At 39.1% G+C, this 17,820-nt stretch overlaps 1 protein-coding gene across 12 annotated transcripts in view; it reads left to right on the top strand.

Annotated features, from left to right (window-relative positions):
* Positions 1-17,820, top strand: part of SHISA6 (shisa family member 6) — a 681,159-nt gene that overhangs the window by 227,245 nt on the left and 436,094 nt on the right. For 7 of the 12 annotated variants that reach the window (XM_063960971.1, XM_063960972.1, XM_063960980.1 and 4 more), the window contains exons 4-5: positions 413-475; positions 3,396-3,494. In XM_063960971.1, the coding sequence (XP_063817041.1) occupies positions 413-475; positions 3,396-3,494 (162 nt within the window). The remainder of the gene's footprint in view (positions 1-412; positions 476-3,395; positions 3,495-17,820) is intronic. The other 5 variants (XM_063960982.1, XM_063960981.1, XM_063960977.1 and 2 more) reach the window with 3 other exon arrangements.

The following is a 17,820-nucleotide window of genomic DNA, read 5'->3' as shown; positions in this document are numbered from 1 at the left end:
TGGCATTGCAAACCTAATTGGGAAGCCGGCATTCTGATCAGTGTTGGGATTCCGGCCTCAGTCTTTTGACAGCCAAGAAATGCAACTGTTTCAGGTCCAGAGAACTGAGTTGAACAACCACTAGATTAAAATGTACCCAGCTCCTACACCCAAGGTATCCATTTTACAGTTGCTGGATATCAATTTGATGTATTGGTCCATCTTACAAAATGACAGTATTTGATGTGCATAGGTGACACGCAGACTCTGAAGCCACTTCTGTAAAGGACTTGTGAATTTGGTTTTTGTCTCCCCATTACAGTAATGTGAAATGAACTATTTTAACTTGTGATTGCACAGTTACCAGAGAAAAGATTAGGCCTGCGTGCAAAGTTTCTGAAGCTCAATCTTGGGCCTGGTTTTTCTCTTGCAGCCTCTCGACGTTTCTCAGATGTGCCCACGAATATGGAGCCACATGGCCAACTGAATACAATAGGTACAAGCATATAAGCGTGTGTTCAGTCTGCTGGCAAATTGCCTGTGCTTCATGTGGCTCTGTGCTTCTCAGTATGTTATGGTCAATGTAATTCGTTAATGATCCACGTTGCAGGTTCCATTAAGTCATTTTTTCCTCTGCAGACAAGGAAGCTGCAGAGAGACCCTTAACAGCACCAGTTGTCTCTTTTTTTTTATCATGTAATTCCTCTAATAATGAACAAAAAAATAAATCTAAATATTGCCGTTACCAAGGTTACCACCTTCTCCTCATGCAGAATGAAACTAACATCTGCTCCCTGTATGTTGGTGTATGCTAAATACACAATCTACAGCAATGCATGCATCAGTGTGTGTTTGTTGTTCATCTGGTTATGTACTGTATGTACACTATTCTCCTGCTGCGTTGGTGCATCTGTCTTATGAAGTAAAAATATTGCATTTTTATAGCTGCCCCTTTACCAGTCAGACCCACAAAAGTGTGCTGGATTCCTTACATATTGTACACCATTCTTTTGTATTAGAATATTTTATGAAAAAAAATAGTATACATTACACACTAGTTCAACTGGTTTCCATGACAATTTACATTAAAAGCATATTACTCTCAGCAGTCACACATCGGTATTAATGTTTCCAATTCAAGCATGGGGGGTGAGCCTTATGTGTTTTTGTGAAAAGTACCTAATCTATCTGTCTATCTAATTATATGTTTGTTAGATAAATTGATAAACAGATAATTATCTATCTATCTATCTATCTATCTATCTATCTATCTATCTATCTCATGCATTCTTATCTGAAGTCTGTTATTTCTGTCTCTTTCATTATAAATCTCATATCTATCTATCTATCTATCTATCTATCTATCTATCTATCTATCTATCTATGTCGTATATTGTCTATCTATCTATCTATCTATCTATCTATCTATCTATCTATCTATCTCATGCATTCTTATCTCAAGTCTGTTATTTCTGTCTCTTTCATTATAAATCTCATATCTATCTATCTATCTATCTATCTATCTATCTATCTATCTATCTATCTATCTATCTATCTATCTATCTATCTAATGTATTCTTATTCCAAGTATGTTATAAATCTCATATCTATCTATCTATCTATCTATCTATCTATCTATCTATCATATTATCTATCTATCTATGTAGTATATTGTCTATCTATTTATCTATCTATCTATCTATCTATCTATCTATCTATCTATCTATCTATCTCATGCATTCTTATCTCAAGTCTGTTATTTCTGTCTCTTGCATTAAAAATCTCATTATCTATCTATCTATCTATCTATCTATCTATCTATCTATCTATCTATTATATTATCCATCTATCGATCTAGTATATTGTCTTTCTATCTATCTATCTATCTATCTATCTATCTATCTATCTATCTATCTATCTATCTATCTATCTAATGTATTCTTATCTCAAGTCTGTTATAAATCTCATATCTATCTATCTATCTATCTATCTATCTATCTATCTATCTATCTAGTATATTGTCTATCTATCTATCTATCTATCTATCTATCTATCTATCTATCTATCTATCTATCTATCTGTCTGTCTGTCTGTCTGTCTGTCTGTCAGTCAATCTCATGTATTTTTTTCATATTTATCTATATCATAACTATATCAAATTGTGAATCTGTTATAATGTCTGACACAATCATAAAACCAATAGAGGGCATTGCTCTCTGCAAACACTGAATGACAGGTCATTGACTTTTGCTTAGTTTGTGCCAATCTGTGTTTCAAATGGAGTTGGCAGGTGTGTACGTTTTCTGTAAATCCCTGTATATCATTTTCTGTGCTATATACTGTAATAATGGCATTATTTGGTATTTAAAAGTATCTATGTGATACAGTATATGTGACTTTATTATGTACTGTATGCAATGTACTGTGGTGGTTTATGTTACACGTATATGTTACACTGCTCATGTATTCTTCTGCTCTGTCCTGAAATATTATAATTTGTTTGATATAATAAAGAAATTCTGTCAGTCTTTAATAACAAACGTACTTATTTATAGCATTATGCAAATGATTTAAATTGGGCACATTAGTGTAAATTGCGGACAAGAATAGTTCACGAGCCGTAGCACAAAATGAGAAGATTTCATCATAACCTGTTTGCCAAAAGTGGTACTACAGATTTTTTTTTGTTACTATTTAAATGTAAAATGTTGTAGTGGAAGATTTCCTTGCTCCAGTTCTCTGCATTCTATGCAACATTTATGAGTCTGCTTCCAAAGCATCGGAGCCCCCAAAACAAAGAGGAACAAGAATCTCTATTGGGTTCTTAAAGCTGACCAGCCTTTAAAAACCACTTTATGGAATGGCCATACGACAGCATTTCAGAAAAAGGAATGCTCATAAATATTCATATGCATTGTCATAAACACCTGCGGAGGACATGATAATTTACCTAGTAAATATATTAATAAAAGTGCATTTCCTTTAAAATACTTGTAAAAAGAGCCCAGATAAAACCTTTTTATCCTATACTATTATCCCTTAAGGAATTGAGAAGAATAAAATCACAGAGAAATTTACACAAAGGGCGGTATTCAAATGATATATCACGCCCAATCTCCTTTCTAAAGTGATCCTCGTTATCGCGCATATCGTGCCCATAGTAATCCGGTTTAGCTCCATAAAGGGTTGGGTGCCCTCGCTACCCTGCAGGTAGCGAGCTGAAATTATTATACCACACCCATCAGCAGAAATAGAACTGGTGTGCAAGGGGATGAAAAGAATTGAATACTGCCCAAAACTTGTGAAATGAGGTGACACATTTTTATTTTATTTTGCTCTTCTCTACTGTGGAGCATTGAAGGTCCCTGTTTATTCCCAGGTCACTTTACATTGTGTAACTGGCTCCTTTCTCTCAGCAGGACACTATGGGAAGGATATATATCGTAGTGGAGGACCCGATCTGCATAATTTCATATCCTCTGGGTTTGTGACCTTAGGACGAGGACATCTAAAGGGTACAGTACAATATCTTTATCTCTGATCTCGAACATACAGTATGGCTGTACTTGTGACCACTGTCCCCCACTGTCTTACATGTTAATAAAGTTGTATTGATTAATTTTATTCATCAAGTCTGGAGAGATACCCTCTGATTGGTGTTTACCATGTTGTCCATTCATGCTGCGCTACCATGTATGTACTGTAACATAAAATTCTAATCAATGTCACTACATTTTTGTTTTCAGTAACATTGTTTTAATGAACTACAACATGTGAACATTGGCTTTTTTGAAAGAAAATAGAATGTTTAACTATAGCCGTTGAGGGATTGGTTGTACACAGTAATCAATAAGGGTTTTTGTCACAAATGGTTCCATTCTATAACAATATGTCACAAATTACTATTGCTCCATGTAGTTACAGTGGTTCTTCTGGTACTGTAGTTATTATTGTGAAAAGAAGGACAATAGACTAAATTCTTAGAAATTATTCATTAAAGAGTACATATCTCCTTTACGCAATGGAGGCAGCTGAACCAATATTCATGAGAATTATTATGCAGCCTGTCTGGTCATTAGAAACCATAGACCTCACCAGGCTCAGTATGGCTTCAGGCCACAGAATGGCTACCGCCACTGTGTTTAGGTGAAAGATAGCTTTAATGCATACTGTATAAAAATGATGTGATCAAAATGGTTCATATAATGGTATCTGACGTTGTACAAGCTATATATGTCTCGGGATATAGTTGCCATCTCTTGTACATTACTCTCTTTCTCATCAGGAATTTGGCTAACACACACAACAGAACTTCAGGGATTACACATTCTCTTTGTTAGAGAAGCTTTCAGGTCGTATTAAGTGCTAGATGAAATAGTACTCACCTCATGATCCTGATTAGCCAGTACAGACACTTTATTCACACATCCAGTCCGCTTTGATTAACATGAGTCATGTGACTCATTTTGACGGTCTTTCATGATGTAATGTAAAATAGCAATTGAAGGCATACCCCAACTAGATATGATGATCGTTCTTGATTGCAGGTATTGAAGGTATGTAGCAATTACCAAACCACAACGGATTTTACTAGATTAGAGCATAACCAGGCCTTTAAAACTTCTTGTTAAACAGTTAGTGGATTATATGAAGAGGTACAGTTTTAAATATACAACTCTGAAGATGGCTTTGGACCCTGGTCACAATTGCCATCACAGCTGCAATCCTGTACACAGTGGTTGTGTGAAAATATGCAAATGTCACAGGGATTTGTATTGAGGTTTCCACTGGAGACGTCTGAGATCTACTGCTTGTAGATTGTTTGAAGGCGCAAACATTAGATGCACATCAGATGATCATCGCCTTCTAAGTGACCCTATAGTTGCACAGCATTGGCGTATGATGTAAGACGCAAGAGCCATTTTTACAGCATATGGGATTGCAGTCGCAAGCTGTGATGCCACCGAAACGGTCACAACAACCTGCTTTTGAGCGGCAACCACCCTATTACCACCAACAAATGCTCCCTGATTGTCAGACACTTTGCAAATAAATATTTACTGCAACCGGTCACGAGACCATCATGGGGCATAAGTAATGCGATTACACATGCACAGTGGCAAACATCTCTCCACTGCAGAATTAAGGTATTTCCTGTAGTCCCACGGGCTGCGCAACTATGTTGAAAGAGGCTGCCTTATAATTACCATATCCAAATAAAGTGTCTCTCCAAACACTAGTAGATAAACAGGACATAAGGTAGGATAAAGATATCACCAGGCGCCACAGGAAATATCTTTTACAATATTGTGACCAATAATCCAAAGACAAGAAAGAAAGAAATGTCAGGAGATATACATCCCTTGATGTTATCTGCACCTGCGAATAGCAGTTGATCTGTGATAGCAGGGACCAGGGGATTCCCAGTTTCCAGACCCGGGTGGACACTTGGGGATTGTAAGAGCTTATCTGAGAACTGTTTTCCACCGGTTCTCAGACCCTCTGACCCATATTGCCCCATTCAATGAGGAGGAGGAATGAATTTTGAGGATTGAACGTACCACTGCAAGGGATGTATATCTTCTGACATTTATTTATTTCTTCTCTTTGGATTAGTGGTCACAATATTGTAAAAGATATTTCCTGTGGCGCCTGGTGATATCTTTATCCTACGTTATGTCCTGTTTATCTCTCCACTGCACCCAACGTCAACATGGTGGCCATCTCTGAATCAGGCCCATAGGGTCTATGTGCTTAGCCTTGGAAAGAGATAAAATTGTGAGAGATAAAAGATAGCAGGCCGATATGCGCGGGCAGTGTATGAAGGGTCAGCATCGTTGACCATTCCAACACCTGCAGGTGGTGATGCCCATTCACCACAGCAGGGACAGAGCTGTCCCTGCCTGTGGCGGGTGCCAGCTCTGGACTGCGCTGGGGATCTCGCGTGAGTAGCGAGATTCCATGCATGCACAGAGGGGCCGGCTGTGCAGTGAGACACAGCACATCAGTACTAAGCTGGTGCACTGTGTGCTCGGGGGACATCGCCAGAGGGAGAGCTTTCCCTCCCCTGCTTCGGCAGACAAGATAATTATTCATCTTGTCGATGTCCCTTCCTGCTTCACCTCGGTAATGAGGCATAGCAGGAAGTGTTATAGCGACACGATGCATGCTGCTATAATACAATTACCCAAAAGTACCAGCCAATCAGCTCCTAACTGCCATGTTAAAGGCTGGGGTATAATAAGCAATTATAGTCCACCTACTATAAAATATAATTGTATTGGTAGCCACCATGGTGTTAGGCAGTGGCGTATCTATAATGGGTGCAGTGTGTGCGGTGCACACAGGCTCCTGGGTCCAGAGGGGGCCCACACCACACACATTGCACCCACTTTTTCTATACTCACCTTTCCGGCGTCCATCGGTGACCGTGTGTGGGCCCCCTCCTCTCCTGTAGCCGGCACCGCCACTGCTGGTGCACTGAGCACTAGAAACTCTGGCACAGTGCCAGAGTCGACAGTGCATGTGCAGGACTCCGAATTTTTTTTGTGATGGTCATTTTTTTTGGAGACCTGCGCATTGTCAAAGTCAGAAAAATATCACGCTGCACGTTGCCATATATGCACTTCATGCGTGTGCACGCTGCATATTTAATCAAAATAATGTATTTTATAAGTTAATATTCCCCTGAGTTCAGCAAAGTATGGTATATTTAAGATGGCTCTTTGACCTTAGAGATTCCCCAAACAATAGTTTGCATGTTGGGAGGGCTTCACATGTTCTTATGCATAGTTAAGCACAGGAATAGTAATTGAAGATTAATTGTATTCCGAATCAGTTTCTTTCCCGCAGACGGAGTACAATAGCCTTTAATTACACTAAGCTTTGAGATTCAATAGAGGGCCAACACCTGTGTTTACGAATGGGTTTAGGATTCTCTCCAGAAGAATGATTGCTAAGATGTCATTGTCTCAACTGAAAGTGGACATTGAGAATACCGAACAAAACCCAGAGACAGGGGTTGTTTTATATTCGCCAAACAATAGCTTTCCACAAGACAGGAATTTGTTAGTCATCACCCAACGTTTTGCATAACCAAGATCACATGCTCAGCTCACTGATACAGCTAGCCCACATGCTGTGAAAGACACACACTTCCTGTGGTTGACACACCCCCACAGCTGTAATGAAGGTATGATATATCCACTGGAAATCACAGGGCACACTGACTCACACAGCTACATAGCACCCAGAAGCATGGCTGGTTCATCACCAGGACTGACCTCCTTACGAAGGCTAAGTATTGAATTCACACGGCTTAATGGCATAGAATAGTTTAAATATGTGTTTGTGGTAAAGTAGTTGTGAAATGATTGGCATAGAATAGTTAGTTTGGAGATACAAATGGCTTAAGGTTAATGATGCTTGTGCAGTTGTGTGATTGTTGGGTGTTTGGGAGGATACTCTATGAAATCTGTAATGAATTGGAACAGTAGACAATCTGTAGCATAGCATCTCTGGTATACATTTATGGATGGTGATTTATAACAGATTATAGTAGTTTTACATGATACATCTTGCTGAAGGTTAGAAGTCAAAACATACTTCCTTTTGTTACTGTAGTCATGTGCTTGTAGCAATAGCAGGCTGATACTTGTGGGTACCTGGTTATTGAGATACTGTGTTGGCTTGAAATTGTGAAAGGTGATTTAGATGGTTTGGAATTGTAAAATCAGAACATATGCATTATATTGAAGCTTAGACATTTTGGAATATAGTGGAGTCTTATGTCTTCTGCTATGTGATTATGGTATAGGCTTTGTCAATTAAAGAATGCCATGTGTTTGGACTTGCAAATCTAAAATGGCTGCTAGCATTCCCTTTTAAATCATATGTTACAGACTTTGGAATCATGGGAGTTTTTCCCAAAATGGAGTCTAGCTTCTGTCCCATGCGGTATTGTAGGGACCATTGTGTTGTTGCTGTGTGTGTTGTGTATATAGGGACAGCCAGCCAGGGTGAGCATAAGTTTCTCAACACAAAGGTTCTCAACATTGACTAACTGCGCAGCGATCGCTCCCACATGTGTAAGTTTCTCTGCAACCATATTTATCTCCTATTAATGTTGTAAGCCATCTCTCTCTCTCTCTCCTTCCCCTTAAATGTAATCGTGTCGTTATTGTATTTTATGTGTAGTAATTCGGTTAGGTATTTTATGTTATTTTGGTAGTGTATGACTTGTATTGTATTATTCTTTTGCAATTGAACGTTCATTCTCTTCCTTAAAGGTGTTGTGACCTTAGACCGGTATTAGAGTGTTTATTATATTGCTAAAGGGTTCTCAGAGCGTCACATACGCTCATACAGCTTTTAAGCTAACAAGGTTACACTGTGTTGCATTTACACCTTATCACTGCACAAGGGTTTACAGTATAAGTACATTGTATATGGTATAGTTATTAAAGTTTAATTCTGTAAGTGTCTGCGACGCCTGTGCTCACACCCTGTGCACAGCGTCTGCTACACTAAGGGCGTACCCTTGCGGTACCTTTTGCGCCAATTGCGTACTGTGTCTCTTAACCTTTTAAAGTGTTTTAAATAGGATAAACATATAGGCTTTGTCAGCATGCACTGTAGACTCTGGCACTGTGCCAGCTATAGGAGAGGAGGGTGCCCACACACGGAGACTACCCACGGGTCCACTTGGTGTTATAATTCTTTATACTTTGCCCTGTAACATCTGAATCAATTGGTCTACAGTGAATATGTGTCCCCATGCTGGCTACATTGGGTCCACACGATAGTCTTATTAGAAAACTGATACACACTACCACTTGTAACAAACTACCATTTTCATGATTATTATTACAAGGAAATCACAGTAATATATTAATGAATATAGCCTATAGTGATATACAGTAATCCCCCATGTAGAGGTGTTCATTGGTATTTGAAAACTCCAACATGAAGTGAACCAGCGCTATACAGTACAAGCTTAATTTCCCATTAGAATCAACAGAAATTATATCAGTTGGCTCACAGTCAGCAGGTAACGGAGAGAACTACACACAATACGGAGAGACCACCACTCTCTTATCCAGTTCCTCTATACAAACTTTCGGGGCCCTTCTCTCTGTATGTATAGCGTGATGACGTTGGACAGAGCAGACTGCATATGCCTCCAGAGCCGGCCCTAGCCAATTTGATGCCCTAGGCAAAATTTTGTCTGGTGCCCCCTAGCTCCGCCGCTAGTTCTGCATCTGTACCTGCAACGCTCAGGTAGTGGGGACCACCGGGGGGTTACCCTGTGGGCCAGTTCAACTCTGCACAATGCCACACAGTAATGACCATAATACATATAATTCCACACAGTAATGCACCTTACACATATGCCCCACATTAGTAATGCCCATAATACACATATACTGCCACAGATACTGCCACACTTGCTGGTTATACAAAAAGATCAGTATCAAACATGTAGAAACTGTCCATTCTCTTCACTATTCAGTGTGTTTGCTGGTGTCTGTTACTGCATGCCCTTTACTTTATACTGTGGGAGTGATATGCTCTGCCCTCCAGTCTGATGTGTCCGAAAGTCATGCTGCACTGATGTTTCATATAGAAAAGCACAACGCAACTTACTGACCACGTTACAGTGCTGGGTGGCAGGGGAATTTTACGGCATGGACTGACTAGGAAATAAAGTGTGGGGAGAACATTGCCCATGTTATGTCCCTGCAGACACCTGGGAATTGCACAGGGATAAGGGACACAGGATAACAGGGTCCCCCTCCCCTATGTGCACAAGCAGTATAGGTGATGTCAGGTTTCTGTGAAGCAGTCTTCCAAAATACACATGTGTTATAGAAGCCATCCAGTAATAACCTTATATAGTCAGTGAAAATGTCACAGGTCCAGGAATTGCATTTACTTGGCTTCTGCTGTCTGTCTGAGATCTCACAAGTCTGGGGCATTCAAGCATGTCGGAGGAAGTTTAAGGCACAGTGTGCATTTTTTTTTACAAATGTAAACAGCAGTGTATACAAGTACTGATTGAATACATTTGGAAAGTAACAGTTAGTTTGCGGACTGTCCCTCCCAGCATGAGATACTGCAGGGACATGCTTGGATGCCCCTAGACATGCTTGGATGCCCTAGGCAAATGCCTAGCCTGCCTATAGCTAAGGCCGGCTCTGTATGCCTCACTTACTGTAGGAGACATGTCTTTCTCCTCATAGATCAGTGTAACATCAGATTTTCCAAGAGTACCACCGATACATAGTGCTGGATGGACAGCACAAAATCATGGATTGTTGTAATTGCAAGGAAGTCCCATGTCAGAAAAGCTTAGAAGCAGCTATTTTAATTGTATCATTATCTTTGTTCATGTTTGTCTTATATTATTAAATTATATATCTCATATATACACCAATTTATTATAATGATGTCATAGTGTATTATAGCAGTCTCTCTATGAACACTCTGTAGACTAGTAAATGAAGACATTAGGTCTTCTGGATTGCTAACAGAATCTGTTTTATAGATCTGTTATTGGATTATTGCTTATCAACAGTAATAACATAATACCGCCAAGAGTATACTCTTCTGTAAATCAGAATTTAGCTTTAGGGCCATATGTATGAAAGGATGAAACTGCCAGTTTCAGGTGCAAACACTCATGCAACTGACCAGTGTTATTATGTACCAGATTATTCAGTCAGGTTTAAATTAACTAAATCCATACAGGAACATCATATACTGATCACAATTATAGCAGCTACTGAAGGCAACATACAGTAAGAGAAAGTCTAGTTATATTTCCATGTGTTCCAGAATATAGTTCCCATCAGACTAGACCTCTTTTTGGATTAAAAATTTAGAGTCCAGGCAAAATTTCTACTAAGCCTTAGGGGTAGATTTTCTAAAGCTTCAAGAAAGTAAACTAGAGATTTTGCCCATAGCAACCAATCAGATTGTCTAGAAAATTCTAGAACATTATAGGTAGAATTTGATTGATTGCTACGGACAACTTCTTCACTTTAGTAAGCCATCCTTCTATGCTTAGAACCAAGGGCCATAGCAAATGGTGGAACCTTTAGTGGCGTAGAAGGTTAGGGTTATCATACTTACTTAGCAGGTGTCGGCTCCTGCGCTTCGGGATGGCGATGCCATTATACTGCTACCTGGTATTCTGATCGCTGACATCCGGGATCCCGATACCAACCAATTTAAAGTGCGTCTTCCTTTTGCCTTTTAAATTATTGGCACTTTACATCTATAGCCTTAATGAGTCATGACTGAGAATCACAGATCTCACAGCCTATTACATATACTGTACTACAATGAGTATGACTACTCAATAATAAATATACTTATTATATTGTAAAGTATGATTATTAGAGGGATTTCTCAGACTTCTTTAAAACGTTCTTGATGGCATAGTGTTTCGTCCCCAAGAACAGATTTGTGGACACAATGGGCAGTTCGTTCTGCTGCATTTTGTGATTGGGGTAGTATTGGGAAAATGTAAGGACAAATTTTGCTTCATAAATGTGTAAAATATACTGGCAAATATGGAATGATCCGTAAATTGTTCAATATTTAATAATAGTCAAATGGATGACGCCATGCAAAATCAGTAACGGACATGAAACATGCTTGAGTTAAACCCAAATCTATCCTGACAATAAGTCAATAAAAAGTAACATAAAAACACAAAATGCGCCTGCCAGTGTCCTTCATTTGTAATATGTGCATACTGTATACAGTATGTATATATATATATATATATATATATATATATATATATATACCGCACGTCACTACAGCCTATTGTATCTTTAGGACTATACCCTTTACTTATTTGCTCTTTTCTATTCAAATATTGCTCATGTATTTGTCATTTATTGTACGTCCTCATTTAATCAGAAGAATATGGAAACTTTATGACTTTCTTAATTATGTGTCACTGTAGAAAATCTGTTTCATTAAATAATAGAATAACTGCATTTTTCTTTATAAACTGTGTTCTCTGATCTCCCCCTCCCCTGAGGGTGTCTAATAATCGTGATCTTTTTGATGGGGGGAAATGCTCCGCTGCCCCCACCATAGAAAGACCCATGACTAATGTACACTCTTCAACCCTTGCATCTCATTTAAAAATGTCATCCTGCAATATGAAATGTCATTTTTGCATTAAGGCGTAGTATGAGGGATATATCTGTGCCCAGTCTGCGGTCACAAAGAATCATGAGTATGAGTAAATCCCTATTAGATACTATTCATTTTTGTTCTTGGTCATTATTTGTAATACCCATCTAATTACATCAGAGCCTGTTACTGCTGCAGGCTTAGTTTTAAGAATTATATCTGTTTATTAATTGTACTGTAGAAAGTGGTTGTCAGTAATTTTCTCCCCCTGTCTGAGAAGGGTTCATATTAAATCTGATTAGATAGCGGCAAAAATCATTTTTAATTCGTGATAGAACATCTCAGCTGTCAGGGCACTTCTTACACCAAATAAGTGAACTCAAATAGTTGACATTTAAGGGTTTCTGTAAAATGTCTCTTGTTTGAAAGTGGCAGTGATGCCACACTAGCTGACATTTAACATCCATATAACTGCACAGCACTGTCAGGATTTTAAAGGAGAGGGGCAAAAAAAAACGACCAAAAGTTGTAATAATTGAAAACAGCAGAGTACATGAATGACTCAACAAGTAACCCCTGTATACCTAAAACCCCGTAACTTGATAAATTCAAGATAGATAACAACCAATTTATAATATGCCCATAGCATTTGTGAATAGCAAAAGAGCTGATGCTCGGCTGTGGACCAGATTTTTGCCTAGGACAATTTGCAAAAAAGGTGTTTGCAGAATGGCTGGGGGAATGATGGCGACCATCGCAAAGTATGGGGTACACACATCAGTACAGAGCTGCAATAAGATTTCCGAGATTATTTGAAGGAAGATAAAAGGGAACAGAGAGCCTACTTCTAGGTCCGTTTGTTGCTGAGCAGAGGGGAACATGCCTATTTCCACTGAATGAAATGACTTGATCTTTGCACTTATCCTATTGAGCAATCTTCAGCTTTCATTCTATACTTCTAACGTGTCCCATTTTTCCAATCTAAGTTGCACTCCAGACTAATAAGGAAGGGATTCCCTTAAATGGAAATAAAGTAGATATCACCTTCAGCTTTGTGTGCTCAAATACAGGAGGGCATCCAAATCCAGAAATAACAGTGACAGCACGTAGAATCTAACACATTACACAAGATAGCTACGTAAATCGATCACCCACCCACATAATTTAAATTTCATAATTGCAGAAGAAAGTGGTTTGTTACAAATTACAAGTAACCGATGAGTGCGTAGAAGAAAGGATATCAATATCATGTTTATGCCAAACACAAACTTTATGTATATAAAATGTACTTACACACATGCCTAGGCAGGGCTGCCTTAACAGCATTGTATGCCCTGGGCAAAGTAATGCATGGGAATAAATGGAAAAGAGAAATAACATGCCCAACTTAATGCCCGCACTGTCTCTCCACATGCTTTCATACAGTGAATAGCTGTCAGCACTCTGATTGGTGGATAGCTCCAGCCATCCACCAATCAGCATGCTGGCAGCCGTTCACTATATGGCTGCAGGCTGGGAAGCAGGTACGGACCCCAACCCAACATGATAGGTAGCCCACTGCACTCAGTACACTGCATTGTCCCAATTTATTCTGTTATTCCATCTCTGCAGTACAGGGCCACTTTTAGCTCCCAATCTGCCCCTGGTCTTCAGCAAAAGATGCAAGAAAGGTCGCAATTGCATACAGGCCCTATGAGGAGGGATCCCGCCCCCCTCAACAGACCACATCCCCTTCTTCAGACCGCAACCCCATAGGGCTGCTTCCATACGTTTCCCGGGCTGGTTTTCAATCCCAATCCATCCCTGACTGTAATTCTCAATCAGAGCTGCTGGGCAGAATTCTTTACCTGCCTCCCAAGAAGCTCCAGAGGCACCGGCCCAGCTCACCTCTAATCAGTGGCCAGAGAATCTTGAGGCCCTGGTCAGCTGCCCATTGTGCCTATAAATTAAGATGGTCCTGTGCCTAGTATCTTTTAAGCCAATGTACTGTATGTCCTTGACAAAGGAGCCTTTGCATGTTACTTGATTCAAAGGATGACATCATTAAAAATGACATGTTAACCTACTGTAACTCACAATTTTCATTATATGCAAGAGCTGCTACTCACATACCTAAATAGGGTTGTGAGATGAGATTTACAGATGTGGAACTGTCTTTGGTAAAATATAGCTAGACGGCAGAGAGACAGCCTAATACAGACACTGATGAAGCCGCTGACTCAACTTTAAGCGGAGAAACGCGTTTGTCATATTTACTGCAAGGGAGAGTTGGATATCCGAATTAAGTGCCGGCCGGCCAGAGGCAGCTATTTACACGGAAAGGATTGGACATCTTACCTGTTATTCATCATACGGTGGACTCCGGATAAGGCTAGTTTTGGAGGCGACAGCCGGGAGAGGTATTTAAGCACGTGTAAAGCTGCAAATTAATATGTGGATAAATATCCCTATGGTTTTGATGAGCGGGGACTATGAATGACTATTAAAACTGGAAGTACTATTTAATACCAGCAAAAGTATACGGGGAAACTCCGTTTGGAAACCGCTTTCTAACCAATTGTGCACTCAAAGAACTGCTACTTGAAATACAAATGGAGGCTTGATAAACAGCTACACAGGCACTAAATTATAACTGAGACACCAGTTACTATTGTAGCAGATTGACGAAAAAGGTTACAATTGTAACAATAGTGTTGGATGAGATTGCTCAGGTTAAGTGTTTAGCTGCACGTATTTATACATAGTTAGGAGTGTTTAAATTCTCTGGTTGGCAACAAAAGATAGTAATATGGTATGAATTGCATATTTTAATTATATTAAATAGTAATATTGTATATTTGAATGTTCTTATATGGGTTATTAAAAACAACTATTTTTAATGTGAATGTGCCAGCGCTGTCCTTGTATTTTTGTGTGTTGTTGTTCAGGCTGCGAACCTAGCCTTTTGGACACAGCAGCAGGCGTTTTCACAACAACAATAGCGCCGGATTTTGTGTGTATATATAGTACTCTTATGGGTTTGTACACCCCCCTCCCCCCCAAGTGTATGTCTCTTAGCGTATGCACCTTCTGTAGCATTTCACAGGATACAGTGAACATATGGGAGCTTGCACAATTCCAGAAGCATAAACAGTATTCAGGTCACTAATAATATCATTTGGGAACTTTTACATAATTTGTGAATGGTGATGTACAAAGGTCAAGTCAAAATTTCTACATTAGTATCTACAGCAGTTTCACGGGAAAACTGCCCATTGTCTGAAGTTAGGTGATATACTGTGACTTCATGTTCCATTTCAATTTAACAATTTCAATGTAATATAATACCATTAATCACTGTATTTGTACATTAATTTTGTATTTTGCTGGTATGAGAATGGTCTGTTATTTTGTGTGGTATGGTTGGGGTAGGATTGGGAGCAATTAAGATTCCACCAGTTATCTCTATTTGTGTATGATTTAAGATGCCTAGCCTATTTTCATTAAGTTTGTACATTTACCCACAATGCTTCATTGTGTGATCAAGTGTGCCAGCTGCTCTGTCAGCACATTTCATGGTATGACATACTTCAGGATCTTTGAAAACATCTTGGGAACTATCTATACTTGCATGTCTTCATTACATTGGTGAATAACACACGGAAATGCTTCTCAATGGTATGCAAATGCATCCCAACTCATAAGCATATTTGCTTACTCTGCAGGACTACCATGTGAAGTGGGTGGTTCAGGGGGTATGATAACACAATTTGTACTGAATCACGTCATTGTGACCCCACAGCAAATCGCAGATCTTGGCCAGCAAATTAATTTGTTTCCCCATAAAATTAGACACACTTGTACGTCCACATTCCAGTTCTGGGAATGACTCCCAGAACATCCCACTGCTCCTACTTCTGCTGGACTGCATCCACAGATGGGAACGTACAAGGAGTGAGTAAAAATATCATCACCAAGTGTCACGTCTACTGTTTCTGTGCAACCAAGCCTTCATTCGTGTCAACTATCCTTTTACTCCTAAAATACTTCTGACACACCCCTGTTTCCCCCTTTACCTGAATAATTCATTTGACCTGATTTCATCTGGCAAATTATCCGTTTGCAACCAAACTGTTTAGACATCACCCAAATTTACTACCATTCCTGACCAAACTCCATTCAGCAATGCCAGAAATGCAGTTGACCAATAACCATGAATGATATATGTGTAGCAATCATACGCATCTGCTACCAAGGGCCCATATGACTTTTGGGTAAGATGACTGGATTGATCTGTGTGTGAATAAATTAAACATGTTTGTGAGACAGCTGGATATATTCTGTATTATATATTTCGTCCTTAGCAGCACCTTAATATAATTGTAAGTGATACAGTAACGTTTTAACCAATTATATGTTAATTACATAAAATAATTGCTTTAAACAAATATTATTTTAACTTTTCATTGCTGTAGTGAAATTGAATAGAATATTTTTTTTTTGTCTGTTATATTTTTAAGCAGCTTAAAACCCCTGGCACCCTGTAGGGTTTCTGCTGACAGCTTCCATATTGGGCATGCTGATCTTTAACAGAGAATTTCTGATGCATCTTCACAGAACTGTCACTTCATAAATATTAACAAAATTATCTGCATGACAATTACTCAGGAAATAGACAGTTCTGGGAGAAGAAAATATTATTTATCTATAAGTAAGGTTTGTTGTCTCTATAAATAGTCAATAACAGTTGCGCATAGTATATGATGTGTAGATAACACAGCTCATTGTATATTTATATGTTGGATAATGTACTGTACATAAAAGCAGGGTTGCAACTGGGGGGGAGGGCAGTTGGGAGAAACTTTGGGCACTGGTAAGACCAGCTAGAAAAAGAGACTTTATAATGGAGAAAAAATTAACAGATTGTGGAAGAAGCTTAATATGAAATGAGAGAAAAATATGATAATTAAACAATTTCAGTGGGTTTTGCCTTAGGTGAAATAACTCAGTGGCAGAGGGGAGTAGCATGGTGATAATCTACAGTAGCTGTCCCTGGTACTTATAACACTGCCTGCATGTCTACACTGTTGTGGGGCCTTAGTATACACATTTGTACACTTGTCATACACCTGGAGAAGAAATACTCAGGGCCAGAGCATTAGTCTATGCCCTCCCTATACTGGCCCTGACCGCCAAAGATGTGACATTATGATGTCTCACCTAGGATGAAAGAAAGCAATGGCCCCCGTCATGAGCAGAGAAGTGTAAGGCATGCATAGATTACAGCTGTCCACCTATCTTCCAAAGTTATGACTGCATCGGTTGTTCTTTCAGATTTCACTACTACTGTTACTTAAGCTCAGTTGCTGCTTCTCTGGATCCTGGAATGTTAGGACCATGTTTGGAAAAAGGGATAAATACATGAAATATGTGAATTCTATCAATGAGTTAACCCTCTAGCCCAAACAGCCCTGACATTAAATTGAAAGCATTCATAGTTAATAAAAGTGCATATTTTCCCCAAACGCCCTGACTTTAAATAGGATTCAAATATAATAAATGCACTTACTCTCCCTACAAATAGTTATAACATTAAATAATTATTATTAATAGTTAATGCACAAATAAAATTAGACTTACAGGCAACATGGCAGGGTCGATGAGAGTGCACAGGTTGCTGTCCAATAGGAAAAGTTGGGCAGACACGGG

Source organism: Pseudophryne corroboree, chromosome 3 (assembly GCF_028390025.1).
Source record: "Pseudophryne corroboree isolate aPseCor3 chromosome 3, aPseCor3.hap2, whole genome shotgun sequence".
In the NCBI taxonomy this organism is placed as follows: Eukaryota; Metazoa; Chordata; class Amphibia; order Anura; family Myobatrachidae; genus Pseudophryne; species Pseudophryne corroboree.
Note: the sequence above shows the minus strand (reverse complement) of the source record. Positions and strands in the feature narration are given on the sequence as shown.